The sequence below is a fragment of the Microchirus variegatus genome (assembly GCF_963457635.1).
Source record: "Microchirus variegatus genome assembly, chromosome: 7".
In the NCBI taxonomy this organism is placed as follows: Eukaryota; Metazoa; Chordata; class Actinopteri; order Pleuronectiformes; family Soleidae; genus Microchirus; species Microchirus variegatus.
Window position 1 is genome coordinate 25,078,712 of NC_139808.1, and position 20,799 is coordinate 25,099,510.

Sequence of the window (20,799 nt, forward strand, 5' to 3'; positions counted from 1 at the left end):
TATATTTTCTATTCATTTTGCAACTCTTTCGATAAATAAAAGTGTGACTTTTAATGGAAAAGACAACAAAAATGATATAGGTGACCCCAAACTTTTGAATGGTAATATCGGTCTCATTAAAACTGATCATTCCTGCCCCTTCTCTCAGGTAAAAAAAAAAAAAGGTTCAGTACTTTCTTGTTTAAACCCGTTGACTGTGTGAGATTTTGATTTAAAACACCATCAAACCTGCAGTCCATGCTGCCCGTGACGACGCCGCTCCCTCCAGTTATGGGGCTCACTGTGGTGGCGACGTCATCGTGCTCCTGTTTGGTGAAGCGGTTCACGAGCAGGGCCTCGTCCTCCGCCAGTTCCCAGAGCTCGAGGGCACCTGTGCGGGTCAAACAAAGCCCGTTTTTTAAACACCACGGCCAGCCCGCTGCTCTGCTTCACACGGTACCTGCTTTGAAAATTGTTTTAACCTGAGTCTGACGCGACAGCAACGGCCTTCTCCGTCACCCATTTGGCATCGGTGATACCAGCCTCAGTTTGCACACCAGCTTTGCAGAATCCCTCGCTCGGGGCCTGCTCGGGGTCACTGTAGATCCACACTGATCCCTGCCAGCTCCTGCCAGTGAGGCTGGAGGCACCGAGCATCAGACTGCCATCTGAGTTCAAAGACAAGCAGGGAAGAGACGACACGTAAACACATTATGTTTACATTCAGTCATCACAGTTATTAAAATCCTGGAGCTGTGTCAACAACCACGTGTTTACCAGTGTTATCTTCAGCAGGTTTGTCTGTCTGTCCGGTTATTAAGATACGCTAAGATAGTCCATTATTAACTTTTTAATGAGAGTAACAGCAGCAAAGACAGTAAAGATAAAGATAATAAACATGCATTTCGAGGAAAGTATAACCGGAAATATATTAACAATATGACAATCAAAAGTTAAAATAGAATGTACATTATAGAGTTATATATATATATAACTCTAATGTAATACAGTAGGAGTATAAACAAAGATCGAACATGGGATATTATATATGTATATTGCACAGAGGTGGAAAGAGTATTCTAAAAGTATTCTACTCAAGTGAAAGTACCACTATTTTTCATATTCATCATTTTACTTCAGCACAAGTATAAGTACTGGTCTAAAAAAGTACCCTGTTTAAAGTTTACTCAGAGTAAAAGTTTGGGGTTATTTTTCTTTTGTTAAATTATGACATGACGATTTAAAAAAAAATAAAATGATTAGTTTAACAAAATAAAATAAAATATTTAAACTTTATTTTGTAATAAAATAAAAAAAACTTTATTGTAAAAAATTATGACATGACGATTTATTTTAAAACTTTATTTAGTTTAGTTAGTTTTACAAATAACACGACAATTTTTCTTAAACTTTATTTTGTAATTAAATAAAAACCTTTGTTGTAAAAAATTATGACATGACGATTTATTTTAAAACGTTGTTTAGTTAGTTTTACAAATAACATGACGATTTTGATAACATTTTATTTCAGTACAAGTATAAGTACTGGTCTAAAAAAGTATCCTGTTCTTTTGGGTTATTTTTGGGGGGGAAACTTCTCACATTAATTGTTTTTAATTAAAGGCAAACCTTCACAAATAAAATAAAATACCTAAACACATAATGTGTCAGTCAAAATGGGTCAAAGGTCACAAATGTCACTCACTCACTCAGTAACGGCTGTGATTTAAAACCTAGTTAAGTACAGTAACTCCCAAACAGAAACATACTTCAGGAAAATTAAAGGTCTATATTTTAAACGTAAACAAAGAAACCTATTGTGTAATTCTACTTTCCTCCTCTGATATTGCACTTATGCAAATGTACAGTCTATTGCACGTGGGATGAATCTGCGCCTGATTGCGCAGAGCTCTTGTTGCGCTAGTTTCTTACCTGCTCTGTATTGCGCAGCGCACAGATGCTTCTCCATGCAGGTGGGAGCGTTAGGGGGAATGTTCCAGGGGTTTTCCTTCACCATGTTTGCCTCCACTGCGCTGTTCATTCAGAGGTTGCACTCGACTTGAGGCTCGGTAAATAACTTCGGCTTCGATTCTTTCGTCGCCGCCGTAACTACCGTCGCCGTTAGAGTGAGCTTTTAAGAAGTGACTGGCTGTACTTTAAAAAAAAACAAACAAACAAATAAACACAGAGACGTGTGCGAAATGTGCTGCTAAGGTTGCTGTTTCATAAATGAATGGAGCAGCCAACAACAGCAACGCATGGGGCCGACCTATGGTCACTCACACACTTCCTGTTCCGGGTCACGTTTGGCAGACGAGACGCAGCGACCTCGTGTTACTGCCCCCTACTGTTTAGTAGTAAAGTAGTATTTTTTAAAACGTTATTTAGTCTAGTTAGTTTTACACATAAACTTACAACAGTAAATACCATTTAAACAATAAAAAATAGAAACATTTATTGTAAAATTATGACATGACGATTTAAAAAAAAAAAAACTTTATTTACAACAGTAAATACAATTCAAACAATAACAAATAAAAAACTTTATTTAGTCTAGCTAGTTTTACAAATAAAATTACAACAGAAATTACCATTCAAACAATAAAAAAATAAAAAAACTTTATTGTAAATGTATGACATGACGATTTTTTAAAACTTGATTTAGTCGAGTTAGTTTTACATATAAACTTACAACAGTAATTACCGTTCAAACAATAAAAAATAAAAAACCTTTATTGTGAAATTATGACATGCCAGTAACCATTTTTTTAAATGTAGATGGTTCAGTATATCTTCAAATTGTAATAAAATATTATTAATTGTAGTTATTATAATATGTACATTTAAAGGTCGCAGCCAGGGCGTCATGAGTGCTGTACACCGTGGCTTATATATACAATTATATATGAATAGTGCAATATCACATAAAATAAACTTGTGTAACATTTGGACTATTTTTCATATTGAGCCTAAACATCCTTCCAATATGATGAATCAATGCAATAAAATGTATTTTTAGTGTGCAGTTTAATTCAATGTGTAGACAATTATTTCATGGAATTCTGTGTATTCTACACTTCACTCATAAAATAATTGACCATTACAATCAAGTAATTTTATTACAATAAGTGAGAAGTTAAAAAAAAAAAAAAAGAACTCTATATTGAACCTTGATGATACAAACCAATAGCAATACAAACAGAGTCATTAATACACTGTAAACGCGGAGGTCAGCTGAGAGAGTTTACTGGGATATTTAAAGCACACAATGTGGGTTTCACTTTTAATACACTACATGTTTGAATATCAAGCTGGACTCTTTCTTTATTCCCTGATTTGCTTTTGTTTTCGTCGACACAGTTCGTCATATCTCAGAAATGTGGTCAAACCTGCTCAAGACAGGAGTGGCTAATTGTTTAAGGCTGTAAAGAAGAAAAGAAAGTAAGACATTTTCCTTTCATTTTTGATTAGGAGGAAAGACTGTCCTCTAATGTGTCATTTAGAATCTTCAGTTTTGCTCTCTGTCATTGGTGTTTCACTGCAGCTGCACTGAGAATTTATGTGAATAAGCACACTTTTTTTGCCCGGAGAGGCGTTTAAAAATGGCCTTAATGAGCGTTCACGGCCCACCTGCAGCACACTCACGGCCCACGAGAGGGCCGCGGCCCACACTTTGAGCGTCGCTGCAAAACAAATATATACAGTACTGTGCAAAAGTTTCACTGGACCACCAGCTCTGTGGTTTTTTCTATCTGTCAAAGTCTGGAATAATTGGAATTTGGAATGAAGTGATGTGACTTAAAGCTGCTCTTATACTGCATATTAGTGAGCTGGCAATGAATTTAACTCATGCAGCATGTGTATGCAATGCTCAAGCATGTCTTGATTAAACCTGGTGTAATAGACGTTTTTTTCAGCAGATTTTTTTTTTTTTAATGAAATAGTAGGACAAACATAGGATTTAACAGTAACATTAATTCAGGTTCCACTCCAGTATTAACAGCTGTGTTATTGTTCAAGTGTAAGGGTAGATCACACTAAATACTAACATGCTTTTAGTAAAAAAACATTTTTTAAATTAATTTATTAAAAAAAAACAAAAAAAAAAAACTGCATATATATTTTCTGGATGTGTTCCAGGAAAGTGAAGCAGAAATAAGTATCCTCTATTGTCGTTATAGCGTTGCTAAAACAACAAGTCTAATGGTGGCCAAAGACCTTTGCACAGTACTGTATATGCCAAATTAATGAAATAAATAAATATATAAATACATAAATAAATAAATAAACTTCAAAAATCATGACATGCTTTTATTGTGAAACCGGAAGTGAGGCCGCTGAGTTGCCGCTGACTTCACACTCGTATCCTTCTGTGGGAAATCGATAAGTGATTATTGGCTTTTGCTCGTCGTGAAGCGGCAGTGGGCGCGGTGACAGAAGGTAAGCGCACTTTAATGACTGCGGGACAAAAGTCCAATGTTTTCCGCCGGCTGTCGTCGCTGCGCTGCTGTTAGCGGCAGCGCTGTAGCGCCACGGTCGCCACTGCGGTGATGCCTTTTGTCTGGAACGGTAACTGATGCTGAAGGCTAACGGTGGCTAACGGTTAGCCTAACGCCGCGGTCTGTGACTGTGTGTGTGTGTGTCCACTGAGGGACTGACAGACTGTGTCCACTGTAGCTGCTGTTGTTGTTGTTTGTCTGGGAGACATTTGTCACTCAGACATGACAACATTTCTGTCGTCTGCGTCTGTAAATGTCAGCTCAGATGTTCTGCGTCAGCTGCTGCTGTTGTCACGATTAAAATGTTGCACAGAAAACATTTCCTTTCGCTGTGGTTTAATGTGGGAATGTTCTCTTCCATTTAAAATTCTGGTAATTTTTATTTTATTTACTGTCTGTTTTTTTTATTGACATACTCATTTTGCATCATATATAAGTTATTTAACTATGAATTATATATGAAAACATATTATTTTTTCACTTGACACGCCCCCTCCTGACCAGACTAGAAGTTCATTTTGAGGCCCCTGCTTTACAATATATATATATATATATGTATATATACGTATATAATATATATACGTATATATGTATATACGTATATAATATATATACATATATATGTGTATGTATATATGTATATATACATATATATGTGTATGTATATATGTTTATATACATATATACGTATACATATATGTATATATGTTTATATACATATATACATACATATGTATATATATGTTTGTATATATACATATGTATGTATATATGTATATATATGTGTATGTATATATGTTTATATATGTCTGTATATGTTTGTATATATGTGTGTGTGTATATGTGTATATGTGTATATATATATATATATATTACAATCAAAGTGGTTATAATTTAAATAAAATATTGAATTGCAATTTCTCTGACACATATTTCTCTGATATAGTTTCTATATTAAAGGTTCTGGTCAATATTTACTTGTCATTTAGATTTATAGAACAAGGTGGAGCATAAAGGTGCAAGGATGAGAACTGAAATGTTCATGTACCTTTGTAAGTATTTTTAATAATTGACCTAACGTGCAGTACAATTGAAAATACATTAATTAATTAATTAATAAATAACAAAAAATGTATCCACTGTATTATTTACAGTGGATAATATAAGTATGCACAAGTTGCATTGATAGCGGAATATCCGATCTTAGATTGTAGACAGGGATGGATGGGGACAATACCTCTTTATTGTGCCCAATACGAGCCCGATATCACAAACTCAAGTATCTACTGATACCGATATTGGTCCGATACAGACATTTTACACCGTTTATGAAGTATGAAGCACATTTTTGCAGAGTAATTCCAAAGATATAATTCTCCAACTGTGTAACAGACATTGTTCTCCCCCAAACATGACTTGGCTAAAATGCTTTTGCTGATTTTTATTGACATTTTTACAGTCTGTGCATACTGAGGCATACAATATATTGGATTTTTTTGTCTATAGAACAATATCTGGTGTGTATATGGTTCATATCCACATATGAATGAGGCCTGAATCTGATCTGATGATGTCTTAATCCTTGTGCTGTTTCCCCTGTTTTCCCTCCTGTTTACACCGTCATATTCCAGTGTTATGAACTCTTTTGAACTGTTAATTTATCGGACTCCATCTTCACCTCAAGGATCGTCATGGCCTTGAAAAGGAGACGGACGACTTCCCCCTCTAGCAGTGTGAGTGGAGGAGATTTTGACGATAGCCAGACTTCGTCGTTAGTGTCTTCATTTGGGAGAAAGAGGAGAAGGACCTCAAACATACCGACTGTGGATCCTGTAATTTTACAAATTTGAGTTACCCTCTTTTTAAAGCATGCTAACAATGTAGACTGATGAAGTCGCTGACGAGGGCGATAGGATGTGGATATTTTTCAGTGTTTGATTCCTTGCTTTTGTAGATCGCCGTTTGTCACGAGCTGTACAACACGATCAGAGATTATAAGGACGACCAGGGCAGGATGTTGTGTGAGCTGTTCATCAGAGCTCCTAAACGCAGGTGAGGAGACAGCGACGAGTGCTTATTATTATTAATGTGTCCAGAAAACCCCTGAAAAACACAGAAAACTCACAGGTGTGCAATTGTCAAAACAGGAATCAACCGGACTACTACCACGTGGTGTCTCAGCCCATCGACATGATGAAAATCCAGCAGAAATTGAAGATGGAGGAGTATGACGACGTCGATCAACTCACCGCTGACTTCCAGCTGTTGTTTAATAACGCTAAAACGTATTACAAGGTAAACGTTAAAGGAGACATATTATGCTAAATCTACTTTTTAATCATTTTAATCCTTATATTTTAAAGGTGCATTATGTAATAAATCTAAAGCAACTGGCCATAAAATCCTCCTAATATGTCACAGAGACTCAGTAAATATATTCATATAACAAACTCAACTCACCTACAACAACAGTACAGCCAAAACATTTGCATTAAAAAAAATCTTCTGCTGTTTTGGCATGTGGTGCCACCTACCAATCATTGCAGTCAGTAGAGTCTCAGCTGCCGCACAACCATGGGTTGCCAGTTATGTCAGAAAACGGAACCTAAAAGACCTCGGTATTTTGAATTTGAATGTAGTAACCGTTTTTGGCCAAATTCTTACATATGCCACCTTTAAGTATGTATTCCTATAGTGGGAGCTGAAGAAGATTTTTCAGTTATGGTAATGGCTTGATAAGGAACATAAAGGCTTACATAATACTAAACACTGTGCAACCTCATTAGGCACAAAAAGCTAGCTGTTTTGTGACTGTCAGCCACGATAATGCGAATCGAAAAATGAAAACATATACGCTAATGAGATAGCACAGCGTTTGTATTATGTTAGCCCTACGCTAATGCTTATCGTAGCCTCGCTAGCCTACCTTTGTAAACGGGTTCGCCAAGTTACAAACACTGTTAGCCCTACGCTAATGCCAATCGTAGCCTCGCTAGCTTACCTTTGGAAACAGGTTTGCCAAGTTAGCAACAAAATAGTAGCATGAGCCGCTGCCTGCCTGTTTTGGCAGGGTGATTGAACTGCTATGGTGCTTTTGACCAACGCATGTCACAGACATGTTCATTAGGACACCAGGGAACTAGTGTATAATATGTCTACTTAAATATATTTAAACATTTGTGTGAGGGGAACATAAAAATACAGGGTTCTTTGTTTGCATGACACAGAAAATGATTGCGATACTGTATGTTGCTTGTGTTCAGTCTGAGAGTCCCGAGTACAGGGCGGCCTGTAAACTGTGGGATCTTTACCTGCGGACCAAAAACGAATTTATTCAGCGAGGGGACTATGACGATGATGATGACGATGGGTACGACGTACAAGACAATCCTGTGGGGACCACTGAAGATGAGGTGATTTTTATGATCTCATTGAGCACATGTGCTTGTGTTAGAATTGGTTTAGGTTCTGTTGAATCAACTCAGAGTATTTGACAGTGTTAAGAAATGATCGTCAAAGCAGGAATTTATCTTAACATAAAGGCGAGTCTTTAAAAATAGGTGTAATATAGGCCTCATCGATTAATTGTTTCAGCTCTACTTGTGTTGTACGCTGCTGCTTCAAAACTTGACGGCACAAGATGGTGGCCTACATGAAGCAAGGCCTTTGCCTAAAGTACATATATAATGCTTATTCTAAAGCTTCAAAACAGCTAATTATAATTGTTTTACCCTCATACAAACATACTTTAATATCTGCCAATAAACCCACCTAAATGTCACGCACTGGACCTTTAAAGTGGACATTGATGTTAAAAGAAAAGCTGAGTTTTAATTCATACTTGTGTTTAATGTCTGTCTACAGCAGAGTGCACCAACCTGCCTGAAAGAGGTCCTGGAGCAGCTCCTTGATGCTGTGGTGGCTTACACTGAGCCCAGTGGTCACCTGGTGAGCGAGCTGTTCCAGAAGCTTCCCTCCAAAATGGTACGAGCATCAGACATAAGTCATCGTCATCAGTGAAATGTCTGACGCAGGTATTTAATGTGTATTTAATTTGTGTTTTTCCCCCCTTTTAAAGCAATACCCAGACTATTATGCCATCATTAAGGAACCGATTGATCTGAAAATTATCGCTCAAAAAATCCAGGTATGTTATTAACACTTCATATATATTATTTGCATCATTTGCCTTTTTTTTTTTTTTTTTTAAATTGGATTTATTTTTGTATGTTAGTTGGGCCAATACAGGAGTGTCCATGTCATGGCCAAAGACATAGATTTGCTGGTCAAGAATGCCAAGACCTACAACGAGCCTGGATCACAGGTGTTTAAGGTGAGTGTGTGATTGAGAATTAGATACAAGTACATGGTAAACTACAAAAGTTCAAAAGTTTGGGCTCACCTATACATTTTTTTCTCCATTGTTTTCCATTAAAAGTCAACCTTTTATTCATCAAAAGAGTTGCAAAATGAATAGAAAATATAGTCAAGACATTGACAAGATTAGAAATAATGATTTTTATTCAAAATAATAAATTTGCCCTTTGGTCAAAGAACCAGCAAAACTGTTTTCAGCTGTGCTAACATCATTGCACAAGGGTTTTCAAGGGTTTTCTAATCATCCAATAGTCTTCTAACGCCTTTAGCAAACACAATGTACCATTAGAGCACTGGAAATGGGCCTCTATACAAGTATGTACTCCATTTAAAACCAGAAGTTTGCAGCTAGAATAGTCGTTTACCACATTAACAATGTATAGAGTGTATTTCTGATTCATTTAATGTTATATTCATTGAGAAAATAGTGCTTTTCCTTCAAAAATAAGGACATTTCTAAGTGATCCCAAACTTTTGAATGGTAGTGTTCATCTTTGACAAATGTACATGTTTCAGGACGCAAACACCATTAAAAAGATTTTTGCCCAAAAGAAGTCTGAGATGGAACACGGAGAGCCAATCAAGTCTAGCATTCGCATCAGGTAAAGTGGAAACAACAGCAAAGGTAATGAAAACAGTATATCTGTTTTAAACTGTTACTCATATTACTTACTGTTTGGGCCAGGAATAGAAGGTCTGCCCAGGGAGACCGCCTCTCTGCGATCACTATGGCTCTTCAGTATGAAAGTGACGAGGAAGGCATCCTCTCCGGTACATCTTTACCTCGGTATAAAACACATGCTTCCACTCGGGCGTGGATTAGGATGCTCCGTGCAATAACTTTTCTGATTCCTTTCCCATATTTCCTCAGGGTCTGTTCACTACGACGAGGGCGAGTCCGAGGCAGAGAGCATGACGTCTAACATGGACATGACTAACCCCATCTTCCAGCTGTACGAAGCTGTGCGAGGCGCCAGGAACAGCCAGGGTCAGCTGATCTCTGAGCCTTTTCTGCAGCTGCCCGCCAGGAAGGACTACCCCGACTACTACCACCGCATCAGCCAACCCATGTGCCTCCATCAGATCAAGTAGGGCACTAATGCAACTGTCCTGATTTTATTATAATTGTTTGTGCCGTATCAGTGTCATTGTCACCATTAGCAAGTTAAGTTGTGTTTAAAGTCCCTGTAAAGCAAATGTTAGAAAATAGTGTCTGAGAACATGTGAAAAAAAAATACTGTGGAGTGAAGAAGTTTTGTCTCTATGACACGCCAGAGCCATATTTGCATAAGTCCTCCTCAAACACTGTAAGGATATGTTGCGAAACATTAACACGTTCAGAATTTTCAGAAAAGATAATTTTACAGCAGTGGCGGTTGGCTGCTAGTCTTTGATTCAGGGGACGCTCATTTCAGTATCCAGTTATTTATACATGAATTCTGCAAATTAACTACTATACCAAGGAAACGCGATAATTATGTATGACTGAAATGCTATAATAGTGTTTTTATTTACAGTGTAAATTGTAGAAATGAAAATGAACTATATCGCCGAAGAAATAACACACAGGACTGAGGCAGAAAAGTCTCCGGTGTCGTGTATGTTTCTGTAACACTGTCAATCAAAAACTGGCTCCACCTTTCAGACAGTTCCTCCAATCATCATGCAGAAGCCCAGCATCTGCACCCGCCCACTGCTCTATTGACTCCCAGAGAAGCTGAGCTTCCCTGGAAGTGACATTTGTCCAAAAAAAACCAGAATCACATTAGACGATATATGATAAACAGCTGATTCTGCACATACTAGTGACTCTTTCAAATCGCGTTGTAGCTAGCGCTGAAACGATTAATCGATTATTAATCGATTACTAAATTAACCATCAGCTATTTTGATAATCGATGAAACTGTTTGAAGCTTTTTTCATGATTTAAAACAAGATTGCCACTCTTTACAGGGACTTTCAATCCTTTAAAAAAAACGTATTTAGTTATTTTCAAAAGAAATGGCAAAATGAAATGAATTGAATTGACTCAGGAGATGAATGGATGTTTCTAAAACTCAAATTTTCTGACATACGTTGTTGTAGAGATGTGCTTGTCCTACGAGAAAAGAGAAGAATCTGCTCTTGTTTTCATCATTGATTTGTTTTCTTTCACCAACATTGTCTCTTTTTTTTATTTTCTACCCCCAACGGCATCACACGCTTTCACTGTACAGTACAGTATTTCTGTGCTCTCCTATCCAAATGTGAGCGCCCGTAAAAATTCCCCACAGGAACAAGATGAAGAACAACGAATACGAGAACGTCGAGCACGTCGACTCTGACCTGACGCTCACGTTGGAGAATGCCAAGCGCTACAACGTCCCCCACTCCACCATCTACAAGCGTGCGCTCAAGCTCCAGCACATTCAGCAGGTCGGTGCCAACCTCTGCTTGCACTTTCTGTGTTAGTTCTGCGAGGGCTCTCGATTGTGCACATGGTATATTTTAAACACCAGTGTATGATGATGATAAGCGTCGCCTGTTATTTTGTCTAGATGAAGAGAAAGGAGCTTTTACAGAGAGACGATGATGATGGAGACAGCATGCTCTCGTCTGCCACGTCTGACACCAGTAGTACTAAAAGAAAAAGGTGCACTTTGTCACTTTTTACTCACTAAACTCTTGGTCGTTTTTTAATCCTGGGGAAGGAGAATGACCGTGCACTCGCTGTGTTTTTTCCCCCCAGTCACAAAAAGAACACGAAGAAAAACCGAATGAAAGCTCTCTTCGGTGCGGTGACTGAGGCCCGACAAGCCGGCACCGGTCGGAGACTGTGTGACCTTTTCATGGTCAAGCCCTCGAAGAAGGACTACCCTGACTACTACAAGGTCATCCTGGAGCCAATGGACCTCAGGACCATCGAGTACAACATCCGCTCAGACAAGTACATGACCGAAGACTCAATGTTGGAACATATGAAGCTGATGTTCCGCAACGCACGGCACTACAACGAGGAAGGTTCCCAGGTAAGGTCTAATTCCTCAATCCTCAATGTTTTTTTGTCTTTAAAGGGGACATATGATGCAAAATCAACGTTTTAATAATTTTAATACTTATATTTGGGACTCTAGAGGCAAAGTGTGAAAAAAGATGACTCAGTCATGATTTTGTGGTCCGCCTCAGTCTAAGTACAAGAGATAAAACACGCGATGTTGACTTCCGCACTCATTGCTACGTCACAATGACACATTCCTGGAATTGTTGATGCGAGAGTGCAGGCGAGGGCAAAAGTATCTGTAAGAGCGGAAGTCTGCGAAGTGTTCTATTCTTGTCTGCAATAGTGCAGCACAGAGTTCTACACAAACTTCCAGCCTCAGAGGATTTACATTTTATATATGACGGCGATAATGATGGCTTTTCCAAAAGCTAACTGCTGTTAGCTGCCGTTAGCCTCAGTGACAGTGACGTAGTTTCCTGTGTCTCATTTGCATATTTAAAGAGACAGGCACTCAAAAGCGAGCGTTCTGAACAGGGCTGTTTTGGCAGAGTGATTGAACTGCTGTGGTGCTTCATCCTTAAGGTATTTTGACCAAAGCATGTCACAGACATGTTCATGGGAACTAGGTGAACTTGTAGAAATAAGGGTATAATATGAGTCCCTAAATGTAGCGTGGTATAACGTTTTGGAAAAAACGTCTTTGTTCTGTTCAAGGTGTACAATGACGCAGACATCCTAGAGAAGATCATGGAAGACAGACGCAGGGACCTTGGACCAGCGACTGATGATGATGACATCATGTCCCCCAAGTTGAAAATAAGTACGGCACTCAGGTTTTACTTCTTTTTCAATTGAATGCAAACAAATGATGATCAGTACGCAGAGATTTTGGTTACTAATAACACACGTGCACTTTATCTGAATGCAGGAAAGAATAGCATCACACTGAAGAAGTCCAAGTATTTAACACCCTTACAGCAAAAGCTGAACGAGCTTTACGAGGCTGTCAAGAACTACACAGATAAACGAGGCCGCCGCCTCAGCACCATCTTCCTGCGGCTGCCGTCTCGCGCCGAGCTGCCCGACTATTACATAGCGATCAAGAAACCTGTGGACATGGAAAAGATCAAGAGCCACATGCTGGCGAATAAGTACCAAGACGTGGACGCACTCGTAGAGGAATTTGTGCTCATGTTCAACAACGCCTGCACTTACAACGAACCCGAGTCTCTGATTTACCGGGACGCCCTGATGTTGCACAGGGTGCTTTTAGAGAGGAGGCGTGACCTGGAGGGAGGAGATGATGCTCACGTGCCCGATGTGCCTCGCCTCATCCAGGAACTCATCCGCAGCCTCTTTGTTTCTGTGCACAGTCACCAAGATGACGAGGGCCGTTGCTACAGCGATTCACTCGCTGAGATTCCTGCTCTAGATCCTGCAAATCCTGAGAAGCCGCAGCTCAATTTCGAGATAATGCGTAGGCATGTAGACCGAGGACATTATAAGAGGTTGGATGTATTCCAGGACCACATGTTTGAAGTGCTGGAAAAGGCCAGGCGATTGAATAGGTGAGGTATCACCTCAGAGCATTGATATTGCATGTTTATCATAACAAAAGAAAGACAGAGTTAGTGTTACACTTTTTGTTTGTTTCAGGACCGACTCTGAGATCTTTGAAGATGCTGTGGAGCTGCAGCAGTTCTTCATTCGGATCAGAGATGAGCTGTGTAAGAATGGGGAGATCTTGATGTCTCCGGCTCTCAGCTATACCTCCAAACACCTGCATAGTGATGTGGAGAAGGAGAAGAAAGAGAAGCTCCCCAAGGAGTTTGAGGAGGACAATGTCAAGCGGGAAGAAGAGAAGAAGGGTATGCTCTTTAATGTTTTGGTTATCTTCAATAAATGAAAGTTGTCTTTTGAATTTCGGAATTTAAATTTTCCATCATAATAGTCGGCATCGCCCTGAACAAGGTTCTGTCAAAAATATTTGCAAACCTCTTAAGGAATAATTTTCATTAATTTATGAAATTCAGGAAATGATCCATTTGCCCTGATGCACTTTGACAGTGAGCTGACTTTCTTCTTAAAAACAAAAAGTATCTCGGAATGACTTGAAATTTACCATCATAATAGTCGGCATCGCCCTGAACAATGATCTATTGAAAATATTTGCAAACCTCTTAAGGAATAATTTTCATGAATTTTTTAAATTCAGGAAATTATCCATTTGGCCTGATGCACTTTGACAGTGAGCTGACTTTCTTCTCAAAAACAAAAAGTATCTCGGAATGACTTGAAATTCACCATCATGATAGTCGGCATCGCCCTGAATAAGGATCCTTTGAAAATATTTGCAAACCTCTTAAGGAATAATTTTCATGAATTTTTGTAATTCAGGAAATGATCCATTTGCCCTGATGCACTTTGACAGTGAGCTGACTTTCTTCTTAAAAACAAAAAGTATCTCGGAATGACTTGAAATTCACCATCATGATAGTCGGCATCGCCCTGAACAAGGATCCGTTGAAAATATTTTCAAACCTCTTAAGGAATAATTTTCATGAATTTTTGAAATTCAGGAAATGATCCATTTGCCCTGATGCTTTTTGCCAGTGAGCTGACTTTCTTCTCAAAAACAAAAAGTATCTCGGAATGACTTGAAATTCACCTGAACAAGGATCCTTTGAAAATATTTGCAAACCTTGAAATTCAGGAAATCCATTTGTACTGTATATACTTCACATTAACTTACTTGAGTACATTGTGAATCACTAGAAGCTGAGAAGAGAGAGGACTCGGCCGGTGGATCGTGGCAGTCTAACCTACAGCGCACCTACAGCCAGGATTGCAGCTTCAAGGACAGCATGTACCATGTGGGAGACTACGTGTACGTGGAGCCTGCGGAGCCCAACCTCCAGCCCCATATCATCTACATTGAACGCCTTTGGGAAGATGATGCTGGTCAGTTCATAGCACCAATCATCATGTGTTTTTATACAAGTGGTAACCAGACATGAGATCTCCCATAAGAATGCCCGTTTAGAAGCCTCGAGATCCACATGACGGGAACATGAATCACAAAGTCTACATTGAAGTGCTATTGAAGGTGACCCAGAACTAGCAATTGAGACCATGAACTCACCCTTTTTAGAGCCCTCTGGTGGCTATTCAGTATATTGTTGCTTCCAAGTTGGCTTCAGGGAGGAAACCAGAAGACTAAATCATTATTTTTTTTGTATTTTCTGCATTAATATACTCTATTATCAGTATTTTCTCTAGTAAGACATAATATTTATGATGATAGGATCTAATTAGGTCAGTTTCCCCTCCCCCCATCTCTAATAAATACAGGTGAGAAATGGCTATATGGCTGCTGGTTCTACAGACCAAACGAAACATTTCACATCGCCACGAGAAAGTTCCTGGAGAAGGAAGTCTTTAAGGGCGACTATTACAACAAAGCTCCCATCAGCAAGATCCTGGGGAAATGTGTGGTCATGTTTGTGAAGGTAAATGCTTGATCTGCAGTGTAATATGTGTATAATGTGTAGCTATGAGTGAACGCTGGCCAGGGTTTTATGATTTACGATCCTGTCAAAGGAATATTTCAAACTTCACCCAGACGGCTTCAGAGCGGAGGACGTATATGTGTGCGAGTCGCGCTACTTCGCCAAATCCAAGTCCTTCAAGAAGATCAAGTTGTGGACCATGCCCCTGAGCTCTGTTCGACTGGTTCCCAGAGAGGTGCCCCTACCCGTGGTCCGCGTGGCGTCCATGTTTGCCCCCAAACAAGAGGAGAAACCAGCCGTCGATGAAAGCAAAATGATTGACGGTGTAGTAGACAAGGTAAATGCCACTTTCCACTAAATTCAATTTAAAACTGCTACAGATTACTTTTAGGAAACCACGTGTCTCTCTGTAGGAGAGGGAGGACGTTCCAATGGATATGGCCAATGCAGACCCTGGATGTCAGTACTACGAGCAGCTCTGCTACAACAACCACTGGCTCAAAATGGGAGACTTTGTCTACATTGGTTCTCATGGACTAGTGCGCCACCGAGTGGGCAGGTAGAGATGGAGCTTTCATTATTTTCAAATGGTTGCTTATACTGTGAAGTAGAGTCTAAACAAATGTCTGCCTTTTGTTTACTTTGTATAAGCATGTTGTCAATTATAGTCATAAATTCAATTAAAGCTCCCATAGACCGGAAGGTCAAATTAACGATGTATCTGCGCCATTACCTCGTTTATGAAGCCCTAAAGTTTGGAAACAAACAGTTCAGCCACTGCTGAGAACGCTGGGTTTTATTGTATTCTTGGGCTCTGCAAGTGCTCTAAAAAAGCCTGGAATCGTGACCTAAGGATCCCATCTCCTGAACAGCAGATCCTCCTGCTTCGGGCACATCCGGTTGCGGAACCGCAGAAGAAGAAGAACGTCCTTTGTGGAGGTGCTTCACCTGCAACAGGGTCTTCTGACTCTGGGTCCGACTCAGGGTCAAAGGCGTAAAAAAGACTGCGGCGGGGAGTCGTGACAAAGCTATTTTTAAACATTACGTCACTTCCAGGGACCTGGCCAATCACAAGACAGTTGGGAAAGTTCTGTCTTCTGGGGGTGAGATTTCAGTCTGAAACAGCACGGTTGAGGAGAGCTTCAGTAAGGAGAGATTTCTATCGGCTCTTTTGCAGCAACTAAGAGGTTTTTGACCATAAAAACAAGTTAATGTATATAGACTTCCATAACTCACATAATATATGTGCGATAGGACCACACTATGGGAGCTTTACATACAAAAGACTTTGGGAAAAGACGTTAACACACTTGAACAAGGACATAATATACTGTAAGTGTGTTGTTGTGTGTTTGTTGGGATTTAACAGGATTGAGAAAATGTGGATGCGCGATGGAGCGGGCTACTTCTTTGGCCCCATATTCATCCATCCAGAAGAAACGGAGCACGAGCCCACGAAGATGTTCTACAAGAAGGAGGTGTTCCTCAGCAACCTGGAGGAGACGTGTCCCATGACCTGCATCATTGGTACCCTCCTTGAATTAGATCAGGTTGAACTGAATACCAAAAAACTGATATCCACACAATGCAATTACTATTTTTGTTTTGTGTTCGCGGAAACAAAATGTTTTCAATAGGAAAGTGTGTAGTGTCATGCTTCAAAGAGTACCTGTCATGTCGACTGACTGAAGTCCCAGAAGAGAACGTCCTGCTCTGCGAGAGTCGCTACATTGACAGTGAGAAGCAGATGAAGAAATTCAAGGGGCTCAAGCGCTTTTCACTCTCGGGGAAGGTCGTGGAGGATGAAATCTACTACTTTAGGTGAGTGACCTGTACGTTTTAGTTTGTTCTTTTGAAAATCCAGAGGAATGACCCTGGTCTAATCTTACAGAAAGCTCATCGTGCCTCAGAAGGAGCCATCGCCGCTGCTGGACAAAAAGATCGAGGAACTGGAGGCTAAGTTTGCTGACATGACGGATGAGGAACTGGAGGACCTTGGGGATGACGATGGCGAGCTCGGGGACCACCATCTCCCCCAGATGCAGTCGTCCATGTCCAGTGACATGGATATCATGCCTTACACTGCTCCACAGGTCAGGGTGGACACATTTAACAACTAATAAGTCATTTTTGTACATGATAGTATATTCTATTCTGTGTGTGTGTGTGTGTGTTTTTGCAGTCCACACCAAAATCCATCAAAGGCCTCACAAAGAAGGAAGGCTCGAAGCGGAAGATCAACATGAGCGGCTACATCCTGTTCAGCAGCGAGATGCGTGCTGTCATCAAAGCCCAGCACCCGGACTTCTCCTTCGGGGACCTGAGCCGCCTCGTTGGCACCGAGTGGAGGAACCTGGAGAGTACCAGGAAAGCAGAGTATGAAGGTGGGACAAACCTTAGTTAACCTTTAGGTGTATATATATATAAAGTATAAAGTATAATGTTGTACCTTTTGTTGCAGAGCGAGCAGCGAAAGTGGCAGAGCAGCAGGAGCGTGAGCGGGCCCATCACCAGACGTCCCCTAGAGCAGGTACCCCAGTAGGGGCACTGATGGGGGTGGTGCCTCCCCCAACCCCCATGGGGATGCTAAATCCCAGCATGACGCATGTGTCAGGTAACCCCTCATAGATGCAGACGTGGCTGTCCAGTTCACAAGTAGACGCGCTGGGAATAAGAAGCTGAACTGCTAGATTAAAATCTCTAATCCCACTCATGGCAGTGTGTATGTAATGTTGCAGCATTGTGATTTGATTTTGTTGCATCTTTGATGCTTGAGCGTAGTGCATGTGCACCCTATTGTTTTCATCGTATGTTTTTGTTCTGTTTTGGCCTTTATTCCCACTAATCTTCCTCAAAATGATCTGTTTATAGTATATTTAGCATAATGCATGCCTTGTTAGTGATGCATGTTTGACTGATGCATGTCGCTGTTTTGTGTGACTACTGTCCCCCTTCCGTAGAACATATGATGGGTGCATATAGATCAGCTATGATGCCCCTGCAGGGCCGTGTTGAAGGCATGGTTAGTTTGACTGGCATACCACCACATCACATGGGGGTGCCTGTCTTTCCCCAATATCATCTTCTTCCCGTTATGCCTGGGTTCCATGGAATGCCATACTTTGGTAAGAGCGCAACCACTGCCAAATCCACCTTGCCTCGCAGTTGCTTCCCGTCTACCAATCTGACTTGCTGGAGGGGATACCTGTACCTATAGGCTTAGCCCTTAAGTTGATAACCACTCAGTTGAGGGACTATAACCTCAACAGGGTCATTAGCGCAAGGCCTGTTGGTAGTGAATGAACAAACCTTTATATTCAAATTAAAATATCCATATTGGCATTCCTAATTGTGTTACATGTAGATTAATTTAGTATTTGTACTGAATTGACTGTGTCTTGATGTTGAATACCACAGGTGTCAACAGCATGGGAGGTCATGGACAAGGAAATATCCATGGGTCACAGGTAATCCATTCAAACCTGCTATAGAGCCCTAATCCACAGACCATGTACAATTTGGGGTTGTGCAACTCAAAATATGAACAAATAATATTATTATTATTAGATCGGTCTGATGGGTTCGGGACAGCAAGCTCCACCGCCTTATCCAGGACAAGGCCTGATGGGACAAGCTGCGCTCCAACAGCCGTCCACGCCAATGTTTGTGTCCCCGCCGGCCAAGACTCAGCGGCTGCTTCACTCCGACGCATATCTCAGATACATCGAGGGTCTCTCTGCAGAATCATCTACCATTAGCAAGTGGGACCAAGCTCTCTCAGGTGAATTTTTGAAGTGCTACATTTTGCTCTATGTGATGATCTCAGAAGATCAAGACATGTGCAATGAAATGTTTTTAGTGCAATTGCAGGGACCTTACAAGGAATTTTAAGGTAAAACAGCTGTGATCCAATGACTCAGGCTGCTTTGAAAGGACATTAGCATCCACTTTTCAAAAATAAAACGCATGAAATCAAAAATAATGAAAATCTTCACAGCTATGTTTTTAGAGACCTGATAACTGGACTTTGAGGAACTGTATAAAGTGAGTTCTCTAAATATTCTGAATAAGAATGAATAAAGCACATTGACTAAATAAATAAAAACTAAAATTTCCATAAGTTCTGGACAAGACAGACTACACTGTGTTCAGGACATCTATGATTACTAGCGTACTGCTAATCAGATATTTCTGCACAGTTTTTGAGGAATTTCAAATTTGAAAGTCCCATATTGTTGTTTTTTTCCCACTTCTAATCCAGCAGGGATGACTGTGATCAAAGAGTATGAAGATGCTGGAAACAGTATAAATCTTAGTGTTTTATTTTGAAAAGTGGATGTTAATGTCCTTACAAATCAGCCTGAGTCATTGTTTTACCGTAAAACCTTTGTAAGGAGGGCGTTAAAATTCTATGATGGATAGTTTGACTACAGAGAAACCCAAGTACCAGAGCCATTCACAACATTTGTACTGTATTATACTGTATATTGATGATGCAGTTTGTTTCACCTTGAATGTTTATCTTTTTTTTTTTTACTATTTCAGTTAAAAAACAAGACGTGCGCCTGACAAAAGAGCAAGAGAGCAGACTACCGTCCCACTGGTTGAAGAGTAAGGGGGCACACAAGACTATGGCTGATGCACTTTGGCGTCTCCGTGACCTGATGCTGCGAGATACCCTCAACATCCGCCAGACGCACAACCTGTAGCATGTTCACATTGTTCTGAGCCTCTGTTCCCAAACCTGTGAGACAGGAAGACGGGTGTAAGCTCACTAAAAAAAGGTGTCCGCTTTGTATTGTCATTTGATAAGTGTTTGTAGTAAGGTGCCTTCAGTGTTGAAGCTGTTTTTTTTTTGTTGCTGTTGTTTAAACATTTCAGATATACACTGTTCCAAATATGTTCTTGTTCAGACTGTCATTCTGTGATGGATGCACTCGTACTTTCACAATTAAAATGTGAACAGTTCAATTTGTCTTTATTCTCTTATTATTCCAGTTTGGTAAAAGTCTGGACAGTGTAAAGTTTCAGTGATTGTTATTAGAGGAAGAAGAAATGTTAAAGGTGCCATATGTAAGAATGTGGCCAAAAATGGTTACTACATTCAAATTCAAAATACCGAGGTCTTTTAGGCTTGACGTAACTGGCAACCCGTGGTTGCTCGGCAGCTGAGACTCTACTGACTGCAATGATTGGCAGACAGCGGTAGGTGGCGCCACATGCCAAAACATGATTTCAAAACATAAACATGATTTGCAGTCTGCAAAATATTTTTTTAATGCAAATATTTTCTGTACTGTTGTTGGTGAGTTCAGTTTGTTATATGAACATTATTCCTGAGTCTCTGTGACATATTAGGAGGATTTTATGGCCAGTTGCTTTAGATTCATTACATAATGCACCTTTAAAGACGAAGAACAAAGTGGAAATGATTAACGATGCCTATTAATAATG

At 40.0% G+C, this 20,799-nt stretch overlaps 2 protein-coding genes across 6 annotated transcripts in view; one reads left to right on the forward strand and one right to left on the reverse strand.

Moving 5' to 3' along the window:
• Window positions 1–2,048, reverse strand: part of wdr77 (WD repeat domain 77) — a 6,639-nt gene extending 4,591 nt beyond the window's left edge. Inside the window, exons 1-3 of the mRNA XM_083892728.1 lie at window positions 1,912–2,048; window positions 462–647; window positions 229–370 (exon numbers count right to left, since the gene is read on the reverse strand). Coding sequence (XP_083748854.1) covers window positions 229–370; window positions 462–647; window positions 1,912–2,020 — 437 coding nt within the window. The 5' untranslated portion in view covers window positions 2,021–2,048. The remainder of the gene's footprint in view (window positions 1–228; window positions 371–461; window positions 648–1,911) is intronic.
• Window positions 2,049–6,169: 4,121 nt separating this feature from the next.
• On the forward strand, window positions 6,170–20,054 carry LOC310929840 (protein polybromo-1-like; the record flags this gene model as incomplete). 5 transcript variants are annotated; one of them, XM_083892696.1, is made up of 29 exons in its annotated part: window positions 6,170–6,310; window positions 6,433–6,530; window positions 6,626–6,773; window positions 7,742–7,891; window positions 8,346–8,462; window positions 8,557–8,625; window positions 8,713–8,811; window positions 9,372–9,457; window positions 9,541–9,626; window positions 9,727–9,943; window positions 11,130–11,271; window positions 11,394–11,488; window positions 11,585–11,864; window positions 12,551–12,656; window positions 12,765–13,404; window positions 13,493–13,704; window positions 14,612–14,797; window positions 15,188–15,345; window positions 15,437–15,682; window positions 15,759–15,904; window positions 16,715–16,872; window positions 16,983–17,166; window positions 17,237–17,438; window positions 17,528–17,729; window positions 17,807–17,959; window positions 18,306–18,470; window positions 18,763–18,812; window positions 18,913–19,126; window positions 19,891–20,054. In XM_083892696.1, 29 exons carry the CDS (start codon window positions 6,170–6,172, stop codon window positions 20,052–20,054), a joined length of 4,914 nt encoding a protein of 1,637 aa, XP_083748822.1. The 5 variants fall into 5 exon arrangements, with proteins under 5 accessions (XP_083748822.1, XP_083748823.1, XP_083748824.1 ...); XM_083892697.1 differs by having other exon boundaries at window positions 18,922–19,126; XM_083892698.1 differs by lacking the exon at window positions 18,306–18,470 and having other exon boundaries at window positions 18,922–19,126.
• Between the last annotated feature and the right edge of the window lie 745 nt (window positions 20,055–20,799).